The sequence below is a fragment of the Equus przewalskii genome, chromosome 8 (assembly GCF_037783145.1).
Source record: "Equus przewalskii isolate Varuska chromosome 8, EquPr2, whole genome shotgun sequence".
Classification (NCBI taxonomy): domain Eukaryota; kingdom Metazoa; phylum Chordata; class Mammalia; order Perissodactyla; family Equidae; genus Equus; species Equus przewalskii.
The window spans coordinates 49,392,850-49,416,000 of record NC_091838.1 but is presented as its reverse complement, the minus strand read 5'-3'; the positions used below and the strand labels follow the sequence as shown (position 1 = coordinate 49,416,000).

General features: G+C 42.2%; 1 protein-coding gene across 15 annotated transcripts in view; it reads left to right on the top strand.

Annotated features, from left to right (window-relative positions):
- Positions 1–6,908: 6,908 nt before the first annotated feature.
- The window catches only part of UBR5 (ubiquitin protein ligase E3 component n-recognin 5), a 123,721-nt gene continuing 107,478 nt past the window's right edge, over positions 6,909–23,151 (top strand). For 5 of the 15 annotated variants that reach the window (XM_070630700.1, XM_070630697.1, XM_070630704.1 and 2 more), the window contains exons 1-2: positions 7,594–7,670; positions 23,118–23,150. In XM_070630700.1, coding sequence (XP_070486801.1) covers positions 7,609–7,670; positions 23,118–23,150 — 95 coding nt within the window. In that variant the 5' untranslated portion in view covers positions 7,594–7,608. Of the gene's footprint in view, positions 7,179–7,542; positions 7,671–7,738; positions 8,061–23,117; position 23,151 lie in introns of those variants that run through there. The other 10 variants (XM_070630705.1, XM_070630708.1, XM_070630703.1 and 7 more) reach the window with 6 other exon arrangements.

The following is a 23,151-nucleotide window of genomic DNA, read 5'->3' as shown; positions in this document are numbered from 1 at the left end:
ATATCAACGGAATTGTACCATCTCTGGCTTCTTTTATTCAACATTTTTTTGGAGATTCTTTCAGGTTTTGCAAGTAGCTATAGATCATTCATATTTATTTCTGAATGGTATTACTTTGCATGAACATGTCATGATATCCTATTTTTGATGGTTATTTGAGTTGTTTACAGTTTGGGGCTTTTATAAATAGTGCTGCTATGAACACTCTTTTCCTTGTTACTTGGTGCACTGGCATGGACGTATATTTGGTGCATACCTTGGAGTGGAATTGTTGGACATGTGTATGTTTCACTTTAGAAGAAAATGACAAACTGTTTTCCAAAGTGATTGTATCTGGTTAAGCTCTCACCAGCGGTAAATAAGTGCTCTTGTTCCACACCCTCACCAACACTTTTTATTGTAAGTCTGTTCGATTTTAGCCAGCCTGGAGGGTGGGCAATGGTATTTCATTGTGGTTTTAATTTCCTTTTCCCTGATGGCAAGTGAGGTGGAGCACCTTTTTTATATATTTATTGATCATTTGTATATTTCTTTGGTGGAATGCCAATTCTAGTCTTTTGCTCATTAAAAAAAAAATTGGGGGGCTGGCCTGGTGGTGCAGCAGTTAACTTCACATGTTCCGCTTTGGTGACAATGGGGTTCGCCATTTTGAATCCCAGGTGTGGACCTACACACTGCTTGTCAAGCCATGCTGTGGCAGGCATCCCACATAAAACAGAAGAAGATGGGCACGGATGTTAGCTCAGGGCCAGTTTTTCTCAGAAAAAGATTGGTGGCAGGTGTTAGCTCAGGGCTAATCTTCCTCAAAAAAACTTTTTTGGTTTTCTGCCTTTTTCTTTAATATGTAATTTCTAAGAATTTTAAAATATATTCTGGATGCAAGTCTTTCGTCAATAATACATGTTGCAAATATCTTCTTCCATTCTATGGCTTAGTTTTTCAATCTCTTAATGTCTTTTTGATGAACAAAAATTCTTATTTATAATGTAGTATAAGATAATGATCCTGTTTCTTTATGATTACAGCTTTTATGTCCAGTTTGGGAAGGTTTTTCCTATCCTAAGGTCATATAGATATCCTTCTATATTATCTTAGAGATTTTATTATCTGCCTTTTACATTTAGATCTGCAATACACCTGGATCTTTGTGCATGATGTGGGTAGAGGTTAATTTTTTAAAATAATGATACCCAATCATCTCAGCACAACTTATTGCAAACACCTTCCTTTCCAAACTGCCCTGAAGTGCCTATTTTGTCAATCGTGTGTTCATTAACGTTTGATCTATATCTGAGCTCTTTATTTTATTTCATTGATCTCTTTGTCTCTCCTTACATGTCTATATAAGTTTGAAAAACAACTTGTGAAGCTTCACTGGGCTAGAGGAGAAGTGTTGGAATTTTGATTGAGATTGCACCAAATCTATAGATCAGTTTAGGGAGACTTGACAATTTCACAATATTAGTTGTAATAGCCCATGAACATGGTATATTCCTCCATTTTTTTAGATCATCTTTGATTTCTCTCAAAAATGTTTAAAAATTCTCTACGTAGGGGCCGGCTCTGTGACTGAGTGGTTAAGTGTGTGCGCTCTGCTTTGGCGGCCCAGGGTTGTGCCGGTTCGGATCCTGGGCATGGACATGGCACCACTCATCAGGCCATGTTGAGGTGGTGTCCCACATGCCACAACTAGAAGGACCCACAACTAAAATATACAACTATGTACCAGGGGACTTTGGGGAGAAAAAGAAAAAATAAAATCATCAAAAAAAATTTCTCTGTGTAGAGGTTTTACACATCTTTTATTGAATTTGTTCTTAGATATTAGATAGTTCTAAATTTATTTTAAATGCTATTTAAAATTTTTCATTTTCTAATTCTTTTCAGGTTTTTCTTTTTTGGTATATAAAAACAATTGAGTTTTGTGGGACACTCACTTATTTCTAGCTATTTTGTTAAACCTGCTTGTTAATTCTAACTTTTATATATATTAAAATATGTCCTGCGAAAATAATGATATTTTTATATCTTCCTTCCCAAAACTTTTTTTTTTTGAGGGACAGTTTTCACTGGGCTCAGATGAGGGGTCTGTGAGTCTTGAGGACCTTTGTTTATGTGTTCACCTAGTACTTCCAGCCAGCCTTCCAAGTCAGGTGCCTCGGGTAGGCAAACTTATGTGCAGACTTCACACACAAAAGTGTGAGCAGAAATTATCATCTACTTTTTCTTGTCAAACACACTTTGAGGTGGTCTTAAATGGCTTGACCACACTTGATCTTGTGGGACAGCATGCATTGCAGTCCTGAAGACGTGCTTGAGCATCTGAAAGTGCAAGAGATCATGAGACGGGTCGGTGTCTATATCGTTCTGGAAGAAGACCAAGGCCTAGTACTTCCACTTAATTCTGTAGAAATTGCCAGAAATGTTAATGTCCTCACAGCGTGTGACCACCACTTTCCAGCCCAGCAGTATCTGCCTGGCCACTCTGGCTTCCAGGTGGTGGCCCTGGAGATGGTTGCAACCATTGAGCTCCAGGATCTGCCCTTCTGCCAACTTTGGCAGCTGCCTTGGAAATTTAATCCCTATATTTACATTTTTTTTTCTTGTCTTATTGCATTAGCTGGAACCCTAGTGCAATGGTGAGAATAGACACCCTTGTTTCCAACCTCAGGGGAAAAACTTTCAACATGTCGTGATTATAAAAGACATTTCCTGTAGTGTCTTTAGAAACACTGCATAAAATTAAACAGGCCTCCTTCTATTCATAGGTGCTAAGAAATTTTCTTCATGGATGGTTATAGAATTTTATAACATTCTTTTTCTTACTCTATTGAAATGATTTAATGATTTTTCTCCTTTATTCTGTTAACATGGTGAATTACATTGGTTGATTTTCATGTCAGATCATCCAATTTGTTTATGATCTACTATCCTTGCAATATCTTGATAAATTTGTTTTGTTAATATTTAAGAATTTGTTAAAATAGACTTTATTCTTTAGAGCAGTTTTAGGTTCACAGTAAAACTGAAAGGAAGGTACAGAGATTTCCCATATACCCCCTGCCTCCATACATGCGCAGCCTCATCTATTATCAACATCCTCCTCCAGAGTGGTGCATTTGTTACAATGGACTAACCCACATTGACACATCATTACCACCCAGAGTTCATAGTTCACAGTAGGGTTCACTCCTGGTGTTGTATATTCTACGGGTTTGGGAAAATTTATAATGACATGTATGCACCATTATAGCATTATAAAGACTATTTTCACTGCCCTAAAAATCCTCTGTGCTCTGCTTATTCATCTTTCTCTCTCTACTAACCTCTGGCAACCCCTGATCTTTTTACTGGCTCCATAGTTTTACCTTTTCCAGAATGTCATATAGTTGGAATCTAGAGTATGTTCCCATTTAGACTGGCTTCTTTCACTTAGTAACATGCATTTATGGTTCCTCCATGTTTTTTCATGGTTTGATACCTCATTTCTTTTTAGTGCTGAGTGATATTCCATTGTGTAGATGTACCACAGTTTATTTATGCCTTCACCTACTGAAGGACATCTTGGTTGCTTCCAAGTTTTGGCAATTATGACTAAAGCTGCTATAAACATCTGCGTGCAGGTTTTTGTATGGTCATAAATTTTCAAATGCTTTGGGTAAATACCAAGGAGCACGACTGCTGGGTCATATGTTAAGAGTATGTTTGGTTTTGTAAGAAACCACCAAACTTCTTCAAAAGTGGCTGCACCATCATGCATTCCCAACAACAATGGATGAGACTTCTTGTTGCTCTACATCCTTGCTAGCACTTCGTGTGGTCAGTGTTTTGGATTTTTAAGCCCCATTGTTTCATCAGTCAACATTCATATACCTACATATTTTCCCTTTTCATTCTTCTTCATCTTTTTATGCATCTCTGAACTTACACTGGGGAATTCTTTTCCTTTTGCTTAAAGAATACCCTTTAGTATGAGTTGACTGCTAAAAATTTCTCACATTTCTTTTTTTTGTGTGTGAATGTCTTTATTTCTCTTTCATTCTTGAGCTATCTTTGGCTGTATGAATGTGTTCTGTGCACAAGTGGGGAAAGCTGGAACTGTCAGAGAGTTAACAACCCAAGGGATGGGTTGATGGATAAATACCTACAGCTCCCTCCCTGCTCAGTGAAGATAACTTTGAGGTGTGTCCCACACAGCCTCTCAGATGGTCCCCAGTGGGATTGAATTCCAGTGGCCCACAGTGGTAAAACATTTATGGCCCATCTTTTATTAGATTTTCTCCCTTCCCTGTCTCATTTCTCCATCCCCACACAGTGCTTCCTGCAATCACTTCCTAAATAAACTATTTATAGCCAAATCCTTGTCTCGAGGTCTGTTTTCAGGGAAACCAAATCTAAGACATGACCTATTTCGGGGGTGCAGTCCTTCAGGGTTCAACACAAAGTGAGAGGGGTTCCTTAGCACTCCACACTGCATTGGGGGACCCTGGACTTCAATCCCTGTTGTCTTAGCTCTGAGCACTTGTCAGAAGAACCGCTCAGCCTCTTGGTTTCTCCCTCTTCCTGGAATTGGCACTTATTCCAGCAGAAAAAGTGGCTCCAAACAGAGGACTCACTTTTTTGGGTCTTATTCATCCTTTGGATCCCGGTTTGGTAATTTATCATTATTTTGTTAACTCTCCTGTGCTTTTAAGCAGATTTAAAGAAATATTTTGTCTGACTTTTCTAGTTGTTCTCAAAGGAAGAATTAGTGCAAATTATTAGAAAAGCAGCCCTTCAGCCTCCTTTTCTAGGCTTGTATTCCACTTTGACTCTTCAAAGAGCTTCTGCTTGAACACTGCTTACCACCATTCCCTACCTATATTCCCTGCTCCTCCCCCCACGTGACGGGCATGCACAACTCCATGTCTGTATTCTTGTTTTTCCTTGTTCAAAGTGTGACCCAGCAAAGTTTTGGGGCCCTGGGAGAGGAAAATTCTCTCTAATGTGCCAGCCTGGGACAACAAAAAGGTCGCAATGCCAAGATGGTTGTCAAATAAAGACCAAGTGGGCAGTCTGAATGGACTGCCTAGAGGCAGGAGACCGGCCTTCAACCAGGAGAGAAAGTCTCAGCTCTAGGAAACTAGGAGTGGGTAAATCAAGTTGGAAGCAAGGTGGAAGCACAACAAAAAGATGAAGAAAGACAGATTTGGAAGAAAGAGTAATGAAGCCAAGTATGGGTATGGTGTGGAGTTTGTTCTGGGGGTAAATCTAAAAATGACTAGGTTTAAGCTAGATACTCTGTCCAGAACATTCTTGAAAGCTCAGCTTAAATGACTTTTCTTAATTCTCTTGGCAGGAATCACTTTCTCCTTTAACTTCCACAGCACTCTTATTGCATTTATCATATCACATTTTTCCTATTGGCTTTGAATAGTCTGTTCCTTTTAAATTATTAAGTAGATGGCAGCTGTGCTATAGTGGAAAGAGCAATGGAATCAGAGTTAGGTGACTCGGGTTTAAGTCTCAGCTTCAGCACTTACCAGAGGTGTTGAGCCTCAGTGTCCTCATCTGTACAACAGGGATAATATTACTGCCCCCCCCACCCCCCGCAGTGTGATTTGAGTATTAAAAGGCATGAGTGTATAAAGTGGTACAGAGTGAGCACCTGACAAATAAAAACTTCCATTTCCTGAGCCTACTAAGTGTTATGAAGTGCTCCAGGTGCTTGACATACATTATCTTACATAGACTTCACCACAACCCTAGGTAGATCTATTACTATGCAACATTTTACAAATGAAAAACAGACACTGTGATAGGTTAAATAACTTAATCAAGGTCACATAGTAAACTAGCAGAAATAGGACACAAATCCAGGTCTGTCTGGCTCTCAAACTAGCTGTGTCCATTGATCTACCTGCTTCCCCATGGCTGGCACGGACTTCTAATAAATAGTGGCCTTGAAATCACTTCTTAGTATAAACTAATCTGGGCCAAATTTGGAGCTGGTGACCTACAAAAGTGTTCCGTTATCTGTCTCAAGGGGTACCTACTCTATCCTGATTTATAAATAAATTTTCATATATTTTGCTCAAAAGAACTTCCTAAGCAGAAGTGTATTTGTATATAATGCGTTAACAGAAGAACAGTGGTATTTAACATTAAAAACGGTTCACAGGACCCCTGATTTAACGAACATCCATGCAGGCTGGAGAAGAGGCTTCATGTTTTCACTTTTTGTCTTGAAAGAAATACTCGATTTTTTGAAGGGGCCATGGAAGCCTTTGAGAAGAAAGCTATGAGCTGGTTCCCTGGAAAAAAGCAGATTGATCCATTCAGGAATTCCCCGTTAGGATCCCACTGAACATAAGTTGAAGCACGCCTTTGTAAAAGTGATATATCAGCTTTCATTTAAAAGTAGTAAAAAAAAATCATGAATCATTTACATCAGGAAATGGGTGGAAATTTCCACATTTTGTCTTTGTGCGGGTACGTGACGACGGTGGTGGTGGAGAAATTGGGAGAGACTAGGGTGATAAAGAAGTTGCTGCAAAGTCAGCCCTAAGATCCTACGATAGGACTTTCTGGAAAGGTCCTTATATAACTACCTTACTTCTCCAATAAAGGTTGTGCATTTCTTGCCCCTTAACCGATTTTACACTGCCACTTTAAATACAATTGCGGATAAAGAAAGAGAAACAACAACAAAAAACCCCTCAGGGTCCGCAAAATAATTAGGGCTGCCTCAGGGAAATCAAAGGGAGAGAGCGCTGGAGCCCCTCTTCCCTCCCACCTCCCCGGGGACACACTCTCCGCCTCCCTCCCGGCCTCCCGCCGCCGGGCGGGCTCGCCCCTCCGCCTCCGCCTTCCCTAACACGTGCTCTCCGGAACACTCGTTCGGGAGCTGGCCCACCCCCCGGGGGGCTGGGCTCGGGGCCGAGCGGGCCAATCCACACGCACCTTACAGCGTCGTGGCCCGACAACGTTGAGCCGCCCAATCGAAAGGGCCTTACCGCCCGTTTCCCGGAGCCCCGCCCCCTCGCAGCCGGGCCCCCGCCCGCCGGTCTCCTCCTCCTCCCGTTCGCCCCTCCCCCGCCGCTCGGGAGCGGAGCCTGCGAGACGGAGAAACTGGGGCAGAAGTGAAGATGGCGGCGGCGGCGCTGGCGGCGGCGGCGGCTTCTCGCCAGTGACGCGCGGTGCGGGCTCATCTCCCTCCCCACCTCTCCCTAGTCCCCGTCCGCCGCCGGGACCACACCGTCCCCGCAGCCCGCCGCCCGCCCCGCTCCGCCCTCCCCAGTCGCCCCCTCTCCCGCCGCCCGGCTGCCGCTGGCGGCTGCGCGCCCCGGGTCCCGGCCGCCGGCCTCGCACTCCTGCGCGCTGTCGCCCGGGGAGCGGGTGGCGTGTTGATCCGCCCTCCTGCCCGCCCCGCCGGACCGCGGGGCCGCGGACACACGCCCGGCAGGGAGGTGGCGGCGGCCCCTGCGCATTTGCTTCCCTCCATTTGGGGACTGGGAGGCGGCGGCGGCGGCGGCGGCGCTGTGGGTTTTGGGGAGGGGAAGGGGGTACGGGGGGGCGGGCGAGAGCGGGAGGGGGCCGTCCTCGGGAGGAGGACGAGAAGGAAGCACCATGACGTCCATCCATTTCGTGGTTCACCCGCTGCCGGGCACCGAGGACCAGCTCAATGACAGGTAATAGGGCCGGCGGGCGGGCGGGCGGGCGGGGGGAGGGGCGCCTCCCCGCCCTCCCCTCCCCCACGGGGCCGCGCCGGGGCAGGCGCCCGTGTTTACGCGCCGGCCGGCCGGCGAGGGGGTCCTCGTTGCCCCCGGCTAGGCCCCTTCCGGGGCAAACTTCTGGTCCCGGGGGTCCGGGGCCGTGGGGGGAGCGCGGTGTAGACGGGAAAGCGCGCTGCAGCCTCCCCCCGGTATCCCTCCGAGGAGCCGTGTTGAACTCCGCGGAGATGGGGGGGGGGATCCGGCTCCCGGGGGGGCGGGCTGTAATTACCGCCCGGCCCAGGCCCGAGGAATCCATATTAGTCAAAGTTGAATTGAGACAGACAATGCGGATGGGGGATGGTGGAGGTAAAAAGAGAGGGAAGAAGAGAAGCGGGGCGAGGGGCCCCGGGGTAGGCTGGGTTCGCCCGAGCCCCCGGGAGCAGTGTCCGGTGGGGTGGTCTGGACCAGCCAAGCCTGGAGATCCCGGGGGAGGGGGGAGGCTGATTCCCGGCAGATCGCGGTGGGGGTGGGGGCAGGGAGGAAGCGCCATGATTATTGTTATTATTATTAAATTTGAGCCCCTGCAGTGAGGTTTGCCAGCCTGGGGAGGGGTTGAATTCAGGCGGGGGTGGGGAAGTGGTTTGGATTCCCTTTGCTCTCCTTCTCCCGGAACGGTGCTGGCAGCTCCTGCTCCCAGCCCCTATGGTGCGAGCTTTTTTTGTTTCCTTTTTTATTCTAATGGTAGTGTTTTCCTGAGTTGTAATTTGACAGCTGAAAACCGTGCGTAGAGTCAAAGGAAAACTCTTACGTTTGCAGTTCGCAATGCTGCCTTTCTTAACGCGCTGTAAATTTCTGGGATGGGTTTTGCTATGGGCGGAGGAGGAATTAAGATTTTTTTTGTCTTTCATAAGAAGGCTGTTTTGGCCGTGGATTTTCCCCCTTCCCTCCTCTGCCGTTCCCTGCCAGTTTAGGATATTGAATTGCAGAGCCGCATGCTCTCAAGAACTGAGATAAAGCAGGAAAAGTTCCTTCACCGTTGCAAAACAGAGACTCCGAGGTGGTTGAGGGAGGCCTCCATTAAAGCAAGTCTTAGAATCTGGGACTGAGATCTAATGGGGTAAATGTCTGTAGGGTCAGAAAGTGGGGCATTTTAAGCCTGCCTCTCCCCCAATACTTTGGCTGCTGTTTCTTTTGAGTATAGAAGGCTGGCTGGACCCAAGTTCAGAAGTTAGATAGAATTTTTGCTAAGTGACCGGGTGACAAATTGCATGACGCCCTGTTTGTCATGCGCTTCCCGGAGGGAGGAAGAGGCCTAACTTGCTGCTGAGATCCTAGCCTCTGTCTCGGAGTATCTAACCGCCTCAGGTGGGGCGGACAGCTTTTCAATCCGGGAGCTGGCGGCTGGGTTTCTGGCACTGAGTTCAGATTTGTCTAATCTTTGCTGCAGCCATATTGTGTTTAACATGTTTGTGAAACTTTTGGAATACTTTCTGAAAATATTAACCATTTGGAGTTTTGAGTCACTCATTTTAACATTTTGTTATGTGAGCCTTACTTTGATCCTATTTCGTTGAGGTCTTTTTAAGACATTGACATAAGATTTTTTGGTAAATTTTAGAACCAGGCTAGTGGTGAGAATAGCTCTCCTGTCATTCATAGAACCAAGTTGGTAGTGCTTGTGGTGTAACTTGTCTTGTAACTTAGAAAATTGCACGGGGAGGAGAAAAGTAGGGCATGTTTTCTATATTAGTCTTCACTTTATATACCGAGAGTCCTGACTAGCTTACTCAATTGACTGTGCATGCCAAAACCTCTTTTCCAGTTGCATTGGGCACTTTGATTCATTTTTGAGCCTGCCTTTTGCTTCAGTTAGTCTGAGAAATTTACAAGTAATGTATCTTTTTTTAAGCTACCTTTTCTTTTTTTTGTTCCTAGCATAAACAGGTAATCAGCTTTGTTTTTAATTTCTGTAGTGTCAGTGTACAATATTAAGAATATTTAGGTCATCTTGAATTTTCATTTCATGGAATTAAAAAAAGACAAGTGGACTTGATTCAGATCATAAAATGTGTGCCTCACAGTGGCAGATATTTGAAAAAATGGGAAAAGACTAGGTAAAATTTTAGGGACATATAGTTGTGTCTGGTAGCTGTAAAAATGGCTGCTCTGTTGACATTTATGAAGGCAGCCCCTGAGGAGGTCATCCACCCTAAGTTTTGAAGTAGCTAACTTATGGTGGAGCTTTTCTGTGTCTCCCCTTCAAAAGGAAGGATCCTCTGCATACCTAGTTGCAGAGTAGTAGGATCAACTTATTGTTGCATTGCTTGAGAAAAATCAGTTCCCAAAAGAGGTTGGTTTTCTGAAACCATTTAACTAGCTAGAACAAGAAGCCCAGAATATTTTTGCCTTCAGATAAAAACTTTACCAAGGTTTAGTAAGTTTTGGTAATAGAAAAGAGTGTGCTACCATGGCTGGATTTTTATATGAAAAATGTATCTAAAATGTCACAAATGAATAAATGATAGTTTTGGATGAAAAAGGCTGTCAGTAGGTAGACTTTATTCTTTACCCCAAAAGCATAAGGTTGGACAGGCAGTATGGTACTGCAAATAAATTGCTCAGTTAAAACTTAGGCCCTCAAACATCAATTTTTTCTTCTGCAAATAAGTTTTTCTTTAAATAGCCACATCCTGTTAAAAGTCAAATATTTTGTTCATGAAATAGTGTGATGTCTCAAACATCTAAAATGCACTCAGCATTAAAAAGAAAGTTGTATCTGATATTTTTCTCTTACTTTGTGTTTTCAAACTTGCTAATTCTGTGATAGTCTTTGTATATTTGGTTAAAATCTTTAATTATTGGCCCTGGGAGACCAAATAATGAATGCAGTTGATGAATATAGGTGGGGATCGCTAGGGCAAATAGGGGAATTCAGAGAGCCTAGGAGTTGGTTATGGCTTCCTGAAGTGATTACAAGGTCCCTGGTGCAGAGTGGCTGGCCCTCAGCAAATATTCATTGTGTTGGATTGAAACCATTCAGTGCTCAGATATTTTTGTGACATTTTGATTTTCTTTCTGGTGAATTTCTTGAGTTACTGCTTTGTTCCTGACTGTCTCAGAGAAATAGCAAAAACAGTTTTATGAACATAGTTCTGCATGTTGAGGTTGAGAGGAGAGCTGGAAGTGCCTGCTCAGTAAGACCTGGAAAATGCCAGTCATGTAGACCAATCTTTTCACTAATGAATTGCATAACATGCCCAGAGATTTACTGAATTTATCCAGGGGTACACAGTGAGTTACTGACAAGTGAGGTCCACGTGATGGGTCTACTCACTGTTTTTTTTTTTGCAGGGGAAGATTTGCCCTAGGCTAACCTCTGTGGCTAGTCTTTCTCCTTTTTTCTTATTCCTCCCCCAAAACCCCAGTATATAGTTGTGTATAGTTGTAAGTTCTTCTGGTTCTTCTGCGTGAGCCACTGCCACAACATGGCTATTGACAGGTGAGTAGTGTGGTTCCGTGCTTGGGAACTGAATCTGGCCACCAAAGCAGAGTGCCTTGAACTTCAACCACTAGGCCATCAGGGCTGGCTCAGTCTTCTGACTTTTTAAAGTCTGGGGCTCTTTCCCTTCTTCCATGTGGCCTGTGTTCAGGGATATTTCTGCTTTCTGGGGCATCCCAGCCTTAGAGCAGACACCTGTCTTTTTGGAGTTTTGATTTCCTCTTCTCCTCAACTTCTCCCTCCAGGGCTCCAGATTGCCTTAGGCCTTTTGTCAGGGGCTGACCCTCTTAACCCTTTCCTAGTACTAGGTTAGGAGAGGCCTTTTTAAGGTGGTGTGGGTGTGGCATGACTTGTCCCTGTCCTGAATTACTCCCTGGGATGCAGATTGGTTACAGTACAAACCATTTCTCACTGTTTGTCTACGTGTGGAATTGTCCTTTGAGTTTTTTGGCGTTGTAATGTGTCGTGCAATCATAAACAGTCTTGGTTGACACTGTCATATCAAAAGAGTTTTTCTCTAAGGCGGTTCCCCTTTAGGTGCTATAAGCCTACAAGGTAAGATAGTGTAGAGGGGAGTTTGAAATTTGGAATTTCTAAACCTGGGTTAGTCTCTGCCCACCTGCTTATTAACTGTGTTATGATAGGCGAGTCATTTCACCACTTAGAACCTCACTCCCTGTCTCTCCTCCTCCCCACCCCCTACACACTGCAGTCTCTAAATCAGGCATAGTACCCACCTCAAGGTGGATGTGGAACAGTCGAGATATTGAGTGGGAAAACACAAATATTATAATATAGTTCTGTGGAAAATACTGTGAAGAGATGGTTACTTTTAACTACTCTTATGTGTTAATGGTTTCCAAATAGAAAAGCAGGAACTCAAAGAAATTGCCCTAGAATGTCGTTAGCATTGAGTGCAGAATCCAGACTCTTAGTCTTAGCTCAGTGGTTCTCAGCGGGGTGCGGTTTTGCCCCCCAGCGGATATTTGGCAGTGTTTGGAGATATTTTTGATTGTCATAGCTGGGGCATTGTTATTGGCCTGTAGTGGAGAGAGGCCAGAGATGCTGCTAAACATCCTGTAATGCACAGGACAGCCCACCACAACAAAGTATTATCCTGTCCAAGTTGTGCTGAGGTTGAGGAACTCTGTCCTAGATCTTGAATGCGTAGGTACAGATGTAAAACTAAGTGGAAATGACTTTTATGAAGAAAAATTTGAGCAATAAAAATGGTTGGTCTCAAAATGTGACTATTTACATTGAAATTTTTAATTAAAATGAAATAAAATTAAAAAGTCAGTTCCTTAGTAACACTATCCATGTTTCCAGTGCTCTGTAGCCGCATGTCGCTTGTGGCCACCATGTTGGAGAGTGCAGATGTAGAATGGTGCCATCATCACTGACAGTTCTGTTGGACAGCATTGACATAGAAAGTGATTTTTTGCATAGAGTGTGGCATTTAGTAAGTAGTCCTTATTTTTATTAGAAACTGTTGGGTTTTAAAGACTCCGGCATATGCTCACCCTCTCAGCAGGAGCCAGAAAATATAACAGGGATTATGTGGAGCTGAACAAAGGTTGTGGTGGGAAGAGGTTATAATAGCTGAAAGCTGCCTAAAATTTCAGTGTGCTACACCAAAAACACAAGTATTAGTCTGTGTGGGATAGAGCATCGCATCACCAAACCAGTGGGAAATCTCACTATTTGATTACTGAGGTTGTTACCTAGAAACAACAATGCTAGAGTGACTGTCCTGGGAAAGTACAGGTGAGCTTAACTAAAATGATGAAATGAAGTTGATTAAGGAAAGTAAGATTAAAGACAGGGTATGAAGTAGCCAAAGAAAAAATTGAAAATCAAAACAAACAAGGGCAGGTCAATTTTATAAATCAAGAAATCATTGACTAAATTGTAGGCTTAGGAGTAGGCAGACATCTGTGATGGAAATGACACATTACGCTGGAGTACAACTGGGAATAATGCGATGGACTTAAGAAGGGTCAGGATTTTCCCTTAACAATTAGGTTTTTTAAGAAATAGTGCCTAAAGGGGCCAGCCCCGTGGCCAAGTGATGAGTTCCTGCGCTCTGCTGCAGGCGGCCCAGTGTTTCCTCGGTTCAAATCCTGCGCGCGGACATGGCACCGCTCATTGCACCACGCTGAGGCGGCATGCCACAACTAGAAGGACCCACAACTAAAACATACAACTATGTACTGGGGGCTTTGGGGAGGAAAAGGAAAAAAGTCTTTAAAAAGAAAAGAAATAGTCTCTAAAGAACAGTTTAATCACTGAAAACTGTGTCAGATTACTCTTCAGTGGATCTTAGAGGGTGTATTGAAGGGAGCGATTTTGTGTTGCAGGAGGATCTACTTGTGTCTTCTTCCTCCTGTGTTTATCATGCATACTTCTGATTAAGAAAACAAATGCCCGTTATGGTGTGTGTTTCTGTCATTTTGACACCTTGGCTTTCTGAGCAAGTGAAAATAGCCTGCTCTCCTGGCTCCCTGTGATTATGAATTGTTGATTTGTTTTTATAGTTGAGTTTTAAGTTTTATTCTGACAATTATTTGTAAGCTTTTTATTGAAAATTTCAAGCATGTACAAAAATAGAGAGGATGGTGAAACGAACACTCATGTACGACAGTCATCACCCAGTCTCAACAGTTAGCAACTCATGGCCAGTCTGGTTTCAAGCCTCTTCCCTCTTGATTCCCTTCCATCAGATAATTGATAAACTTTCAGTATGTATCTCAGATTTGAAGACTTTAAAAAACATGTACACCTAAAAAAACCTTAATATTAAAATTTAATCTGTTTAGAAATCCTGCTGTCACATAAATGCTTATTTTTTTTTTTATTTTTGAGGAAGATTAGCCCTGAGCTAACTGCTGGCAATCCTCCTCTTTTTGCTGAGGAATACTGGCCCTGAGCTAACATCTGTGCCCATCTTCCTCTACTTTATATGTGGGACTCCTGCCACAGCATGGCTTGCCAAACGGTGCCATGTCCACAACCGGGATCTGAACCTGTGAACCCCGGGCTGCCGAAGCGGAACTTGCAAACTTAACTGCTGCGCCACTGGGCCGGCCCCATAAATGCTTATTTTTGATTGACAGTTTTGATAATTTTACATGATAAGACTAATTGGGTTCTAACATGTTAGAAAACTTGACATTCTTAAGAAAGAGAGAGAACTTGTTTGGATTGTAGCCTTAGACAGAGGGGCGGCATCCCACTGGACTCCTAAGGTTCTTTACAGCTCAGTGCTGTCTCTTAGCCTCCAGTGTGATAGCGCTTTATCAGCACTCGCTTTGTAATGGTTATGTAACGATGGTAAGATGGGATTCTTGAAATGAAGCGATGTTCTGTGGGGCACATTGACGAATAAGATTAAGTCTTGTGAGAAGTTTGTTACATTCTTCTACGTTAAAATCTACAGGTGAGACTATTAGTAAATTGAACGTGGCTATTAGAACTTATTGTCTAATGAGATCATACTTCATATCACTTTCTTGTTAGAGGCAGTGTAGTAGTAATAAACCCCTTCAAAATGAGAAATATGGTAAATTTTTAGATAGCTGTGCTTTGTGACATTCTCATTTTTGTTGGGATATTAAATAAAGCGTTAAAAATTAATGTTATTTTATATGTAAAAAAAGACACAATTTGTCTTACCTATACAGCAAAAGTAGTGTTGTTTGTTCAGTTTTTGATGGTGTCATTCACCTTAATAAAATGTTTTCAACTTTCTCTACTCTTATTTATTTTATAAATCAGCTTTATTGAAGTATAATTTACATACAATGAAATTCACCCATTTTAAGTGTACAGTTTGTGAGTTTTGACAAATGTATATGCTGTGTAGCCACCACCACAATCAAGATATAGAACATTTTCATCATCCCAGAAAGTTCCCTGGTGTCCCTTTGCATTGTCTGTCCCTCACCCGCTGTGTACTCCCTGCCCCTGAAAACCACTGTTGTGCTTTCTCTCACTGTGATTTTGCCTTTTTTTAGAGTAGTGTACAAATGGAACTGTGTGTCTGGTGTTTTTACTTAGCACCTGTAGTAGGTTTTCTCCTTTTGTATTAATGGTAGTATTTCATGGTTTGGATATGCCACAATTTTTAAATCTGTTTTCTTGCTGATGTAAATTTGGGTTGTTTTCAGTTTCTGCCTATTCCCTAGTCTTTGTTTATTTTTTTAAATTCCTTTTTATAAAAAAGATTCTCATAGAAGATCTGGAAAATACAGAAGATCAATTTAGAAATCTAACAATAGTGCTATCACTGTTAACGTTTTGGTGACTTTCCAGTTTTTTTTTTTCTATACATGGATTTTTTTTGGTGCATTTTTATATAATCGTGATCATCCTGGGTATAATTTTATATATTTCGAGTTTTTCTTGACTTTAATATATTTTTCATAGGAAAAAGCCAGTCATCATTTAAAAATTTACATTTTCCTTCATAGTAAATTTTTATGCTAATTAAAAATACATGTATTAGTATATATAAAGAGGTTATATTTTAGAATTTCATTAGTAATAGTGGTATTCTAGATTGCTAGTTATAAAGGTTATGATAGTTTCCAGTCTAGGAAACACTGTGAATTGCGAATGAATCAATAGATAGGTTTTTATTTCCTTTCCCATGAGGTCAGACCCCATTTTTGTAGCATAGAAGAAAAAGTTTTGAGAACCTACCATTTCAGGAAATTGGCTTTGGTTCATCCTGAATCTGCTGTTCCAGGCTTCAGGCTATGAGGTGTTCCAGGTCTCTGCGTGAACGCAGGTACCAGGTCTTCCTCACAGAAGACCTGAAACTCCAGAGACCCTTACCTAGGGGCACGGTGGAGATTCATCTAGTGTTTTTTTGTGACAGCCTGCTTGCTGTGATGTGAGAAGTGGAGGATGATGGGTTTTGTAAGCTTTAAAGAAAAAGCCAAATTTGAGAATAGGAAGTTAATTTGATGAAGAAAGTCAAAAAACCAGAGACAATGTGGTAGGGTTATTTTAATGTCTACATGATGAAGACAGGGTTTTTATATCAGAGGCTTTGAGGGGAGGCGCATTGGGTTTGTGCAGTTCATCGTCTGTTTTCTCATGTCGTAGGAGTGGCTTTGTTTCCTGTCCAAAGTAACTTGAACTAGTCCACTTACTGCTCTGTGTCATCATCTGCATGCAGAAACCCTGCTTTTTAAAGGAAGCACCAGTCAAGTGATTTTTTCTTAAATTGTGTGCAAATCTAGTTTAAACTTTCATTCTCTAAGTATGCTTATGTTTCTAGTGGGTTTAAACCTAAGTCTTCATCTAGAAATCCCTTGATGTTCTCCTTAAGTGGCTGTGTTTCCTGCCTCCCGGGTGCTCTGATTATTATACGTGGGTGGAGAACACTGCGGGAGAGGGAGTACTTGGATGCTCTGGATGGGCAGTGTGCCCTTTCGTTTCTCTGGTGCTTCTTTGGGGATCTTTAGGAACTACTTTTTTCTTCACCTCCTGCAGTTGCTAGCAGGGATGAATACAAACTGCCGCCACATGTTCCTCTTGATTCCCTGTTAGGTTTCTGTCACTGCTGAGGGGATGCAGAACCAGGAATGGGTGTCTTCTGTAGGTGAGGTTGGTCTGCAGGTCAGAGCTGACATGTGGGCTGATTGTGTTGGCAGCTGCTCATCTTTCTGCTACTTCTGAGAGCTGAGAGCTACTGAAAAAATACCTACAACACCCGCATCCAGCGACAGGAATCCGTATGCGGTTAGCCGCCACCCATAGCATCCCACGGTGTTTCTGGTTTCACAGAACTCTGTTGAGTGGCAGGGACTCTAGGGCAGTTGGTCTTTTGCTTTTCTTCTCCAGGGCCTCTTGAGTCCTTAGAAAACCCTTTGGAAATAGAAAAAATTGTTGTTGGTGCTTTTATCTTCTACTTATGAGTAAAATCATAACAGTATTTGACTGTCTCCTTTTTCTGTCCGACTTCCCTCAAGGTCCATCCATGTTGTCGCATAAGACATTCTGGAGGGGTGATAGCATTTGCATTTGGGCATGGTGTGTTTAAACCCTTTTTTTTTTTTTTTAAGATTTTATTTTTTTCCTTTTTCTCCCCAAATCCCCCCAGTACATAGTTGTATATTCTTTGTTGTGGGTCCTCCTAGTTGTGACATGTGGGACACTGCCTCAGTGTGGCTCGATGAGCAGTGCCATGTCCGTGCCCAGGATTCAAACAACGAAGCACTGGGCCGCCTGCTGCGGACTGCGCGAACTTAACCACTCGGCCATGGGGCCAGCCCCTTCCCTTTTTTTTTTTTTAATGGAAAGATTTTCTGACAATAATGTTGAAGTTGTATGAGAGTAATATAACCTAACCGAATTGTAGTAAAATCATTTATTGTGCTGTCTCTTCCTGATTAAGAGATTCTTTAAAGTTTAAAGTAGTGTTTCTCATAGTGTCAAAATGGACCACCATCCTTAGGAGCACAGAAGCTTGAGGACCATTGTAGAAAAGGCTCTTATGCAGGTTATTTTGGTCTTAAAATTGATTGATGACAGCAAATAGTGCCAACCTTGCCAGTTCCTCACTGCCCCCAGCCATCCTTTCCCCCTTAGACTAAGGTTCTATAGCTGTCTGTTTGAAAGTAGGGTATTTTCCTGCTCCTTGAAGCTAGAGTAATTTTTTTGCTTGTCTGTTTTTACAAATGAAATTTTTAAAATTTGGGTTAAGTTACATAAATATTAGGTCCTCCCTAGAACTGTAAGACACTGAGTGTATAGTTTTTTAAAAGCGCATGTCAGTGCTGAGAGGCTTACAGTCTAGTTGGGGGCATGAAGCTGGTCCACAGGCGAGTAGCAGATTGAAAGACTGGTGAAAGAGTTAGTTGAGTTTGGCCTGGGTAAATATTTGCCATGTTGTTGCCTGAATGGAGTTTGAGAACAGTGTTAGATTAGTTTTCCTGTTCAGTCAGTGTTTGTGTGCTTCTCAAACACCGTGCTAGGCCAGGGGTGGCCGCCGTGTTTCACTTGCCGCACCAGCCCTTCCTAGAACTTTGCGTTGAGAAGTAGCTGGAACTTTTTATGGCTCACTGGGAAAATTTGAAGTGTGAAGTGATAGGTTAGCAGGCCCAGGGATTGGCATCAGGAGAAGGTGCCGTGTATTTTTCTTTAAATTTTACTTTGAAATAATTAGAGACTCACGAGAAGTTGCAAAAACAGTGCAGAGAGGTCCTGTGTCCCCATAACCCAGCTTCCTCCAATGGTAGCATCTTGATTGGGTCGGGTATTGTCGACATCCTTGTACTGGAGATGGAAAGGGGCATTTTCCCCATGTGCAGTTTCAAAAATTTATTTCTCTGTTAAGATAACATGGATTAGAAGACATAAATTTAAAGAAAGCTTGGTATTCTTGGATGATTTTGAATTGATGATATATGTACTAGGCAGCGTTTAAGTTTTTAGTCAGTCTGTCTTTGAGATGATGGTGAATAGAATATAAATTGGAGGAAGTCAGGGGTGAGGGATTTTTTTTTGGGGGGTGTGTGCGTGTGTCTCTGACACTGGCCCTGTGACCAAGAATAAATGATATGACTCTCATTTATAAAATGAAAGAATTGGGTAAGATCATTTAGGTCTTTCGCACTCCAATTTCTCTGCTCTTAGGATTGTGGTAGGGAAAAGGTTTTGTATTGTAAAATGGCTCAGAGGGAGAAAGAACTGTGAGTGTATGGTTGTCTGATTTCTTTTACCTAAATTTTGTTGATGAATGGAAGAAATGAACAAGGAAAGTGGGAAAATAAATTTTACTCTTTTACTCAATTCAGTGGGTATTTTGCCAACCTAATTATATGCATCGGGATACAAAGATGATGGCCTCTGTCCTCATGGATCTTTCAATTTAATGGGGAGGCAGACATGTAAATAAAGAAGTAAGTGCTAATAGATAATTAAGTGACAGGAAAGAAGGATCTGATGAGTAAATGTGCTTACGAAGAGCTTTGAAGACAAGGTGGCAGGGTGTTCTCTTGAGCCTAAGGAATTTTCATTTACAGGCATTGAAGATACTGTTAGCAATCGGGGGTTCATCATAGGTCCCTGCATTTGATATTGATAATGGGAGTTTTAATAATAGTCTAGAACTTTTGTGCTGTATGAGGACAGTTTACATAGAGACTGATTTTTTGTTCCTGTGCTTTTTGTTTGCCAAAGATACTGTCTAGGGATAAGAAGACAAGAAGATAATGGCCCATCAGGATGTGAAAACCGGTTGGTTGCTTCATCCTAATGCTTTGACTTAGTGCTGGAAGAGATGATGTTGGCAGTTGGCAAGCAGGGGAGGGGGGACGCTTGCAGAGCTTGTGTTGGGAGTCTGTTCTCCTTTCTGTTCACTCATTGTGCACAGGCTGGGATTGACCCTGGGGCCACCTTGAATGCTGCCAAGAGAGTGGTGCTATAGCGCAGAGACACTTAAAAATGAGACCAAGTGTCCTGACTCTTTCGTTATTGTCTTGGTTTAAAATACTTAATTTCATATGATGCATTGCCAATAAATATTTCAAGATTATTTACGGTTATAGATACTCATGTGATATAAGTGTTTTAGTGGATATAGAATTTTGTATCAGATTCAGTCTTCTAAGACGCCAAGATAAGATGAAATAGTCAAAAATACATTTCTGTGTTCAGATGGAGCTGTTTACTCCTTTGTTTTGTAATACATTTTTGTCTTCAGAAGCTTTGTTTTATGATAGTGACATTCGTTATCAAGTATTATAATTCTTATAGAATTTGGGAATGTTACTGTGTGTCTGAAAGATTTTGCGTACCATAGACAGGCCCTGATGGGGAGAGAGCTCTGAGAACTGGGAAGACATTAGACTCGGCTTTGGGAGGCTTGATCCTTCCTTCATCTGCCAGTTGTGTCACTGTGGGCAAGTCACTTCCCTGCAGTGAGTCTTAGTTTAACTGTCATTTGTGAGGTGAAGGGATGTATTTGAGGTCTGAGGGTTCATTTCAGTTTTGAATCTCTGTGACTCTAGGCCTGTAGATACTGTTTCATGAGTTGTATTTGCTGTATGTTGGTCAGCTTTGCCATTTTAAGATTTGATGTTTATTTCCTGCCTCAGACCTGCTCCTCTGCCCTTTTGTACTCGCTCTAGTGGGTATTCAGAAGCAGTGGGCTTTCTAAACTCTTAGCACCTTGTTTGTTTAACTGGAGGGGAGCTCTTAAAAACCAGCCCAACTCTTCCTTACTGGGTTTATTTTTTTTAAATTTTAAACTGCTAGGGCTGATATATTTAATCTGACATGAATGTAATACAACTATATTATCTTTTAATTATGCTTTCCGTATAAATTTAATGGGAGAAGTTTCGGTGTGGCAAAAGCCTGTTTGAAATAGTGTGATAAAGCAAAAGCACATTGACGGCACGGCACCACCTCTGGGCTGGGGAGTGGTTGCTCACCTCTGAGTTCCAGTGGGTGGAACTGACTGCTGTCTTCTGGAAGGCTGTTTAGGAGATCCCAGTGCTGCTAGGTGCTCAGTGGGAATTTATCTTCTATTTTCAGGGATACCTATTATCATTCTGTATGTTAGGCCATCATAATTGATGTTATCTTTGACTTGAGTAGACTGCAAGTCTGCTGGACTTTGACTGCTGAGTAGAAAGTTGTTTTTGAGATTTTCAAAATTTTACACCAAGGAGGATTTTAGGATTTTCATATTTTACAGCTGAGGAAATTGAGGGCTGGAGTGCCCAGATGACTAGTTAAGTGGCACAGACTAGACTCTGCAGTAACTCAGCTTTACTGCTTTTCCTTTTCTTTTTGGAACGGGCATGGAAAGTTACTTGTTTTTATGACACACACATATATATTAATGTATATAAATGCAATTAAATACTACTATGTGTACACACACAGTGTGTATGTATAATATATATGTGTGTGCCATTAAAAAAGTATCTCATTTAATTCAGCACATTTTGGGGAGCTTCTACATGTCAGTTCTAGTCTTAGGTGTATGGTGGTGGAGCTTAGTGTATGGGAAAGACAGGCCATTACAGGGCAGGGCACTGTGATGAGTACAGTGAAAGAGGAAGGGGCCTGCCCCTGGGGCCGAGTGGTTAAGTTCGTGCACTCCGCTTCATCGGCTTAGGGTTTCGCTGGTTCGAATCCTGGGTGCGGACATGGCACTGCTTATCAAGCCACGCTGAGGCGGCATCCCACATGCCACAACTAAAAGGACCCACAACTGAAAATACACAACTATGTACTGGGGGGCTTTGGGAGAAAAAGGAAAACTAAAATCTTTAAAAAAAGAAAGAGGAAGTCCAGGATTCTTTCCCAGAGGCACATAGCGCAGGCTTTTGAAGAAGGAAAGCTTACTGGAAGAAGAGATGTTTACGGTACCCCACAGCCCCCTTCTCTGCATGGAGTACTGTCCCAGAGCCCCAGTGGCTGCCTAAAACTGTGTTTAGTACTGAACTCTAGATATACTATGTTTTTCTACAGTAGTTTAATTTATAAATTAGGCACAGTACGAGATTAACAATAACTAGTAATAAAATAGAACAATTATAACAGTATACTATAGTAAGAGCACAGAACTTAGCAACCGCAGCATATGGTTTTTTTCTTTTCTTACGTGGAGAGCTTTTACCTTTTCACTTAAAGGAAGCACATTACGGCTTCTCTTTGGCATGTCCGAATTGCCAGCATTTCTGCTCTTGTGCCTTGAAGACATTATTAGGTAAAATAAGGGTTATTCGAACACAAGCACTTCGATACCACGACAGTCATCTGATAACGGAGATGGCTGCAAGGTGACTAATGGGCGGGTAGTGGATACAGCGTGGATACGCTGGACAAAGGGATGATTCACGTCCTGGGCGGGATGGCGAGGGAGGGCACGAGATTCCTTCATGCTACTCAGAATGGTGTGCAATTTAAAACTTAGGAATTCTTTATTTCTGGAATTTTCCATTTAATATTTTCAGACTGCCATTGACCACAGGTTACTGAAACTGCAGATAAGGGGGAACTACTGTAAAAGGAGGATCAGGATTCTGAATAGGAGGTAGGCTGAGGGGCTGGTAGGGGAGCTGTATGATGGAGGGCAGGCTGTTGAGGACTGGCAGAGTTTTCTAGGCAGAAGGAACAGCATGTGTGAAGACCCTAACTAAGATGAGAGAGTGCAGTGCATTCGAAGAATTAAAAGAAGCCCAGAGTGCTTGGAGTAACAAGGACATAGGGTTTCAAATCAGTTGAATATTTTTCTTGTAGAAAAGGATACCCTGTGAACTGTCTTCAGTAATGAGCTTGGTATTATCATGATAAAGTAAATTTGATGTGCTAGGTCATGTATTGGCTGCGATTGGTTAATTTAGTGCATTGGACTTAAAGTAACTGAACCAGTGCAGTAAAGGGTGTGAATTCCATCTCAGTTTAGGCCAGTTGCTTGATTTCATTGCTACAAATAGCCTCCTTCACCTCCGTCCAGCCAAGTTGTTGGTGTTTGCTATTGTTAATGGGGACGAACAAACTTGGATGGATGGTTCAGTTCAAATGCTTCACTGCTGTTGGGAAGACAGTGCAAATCCTCCCATGGGCCGGTAATATCACTGGGATGAATAGAAGATGGAGCATTTGTCTAAGGGATAAAACAGTCTATGGTCTTAGCCATATAAAGACGAAAGTTTCATAAGTGATGAAAGAAAATGACGGTGAACTTCTTCCTGGGTTATGGATAATTCATTTTGATATCTGCTACTGTGTTTCAGTATTTTATATACTTCTATACAAGTATGTTATTATTTTAATAATAGAAAAAGAATAAATCCCTAGGAAGGTGTTTTAGTTTAGTTATTCTCCTAAAACAAAAACATGAAAAGCATTGTGTAAAGAATACTGATTTAATTTGATTACAATTTTTTCTCTAGAAACCACTTACAGGAAATGCAATTTTCTTTAAGG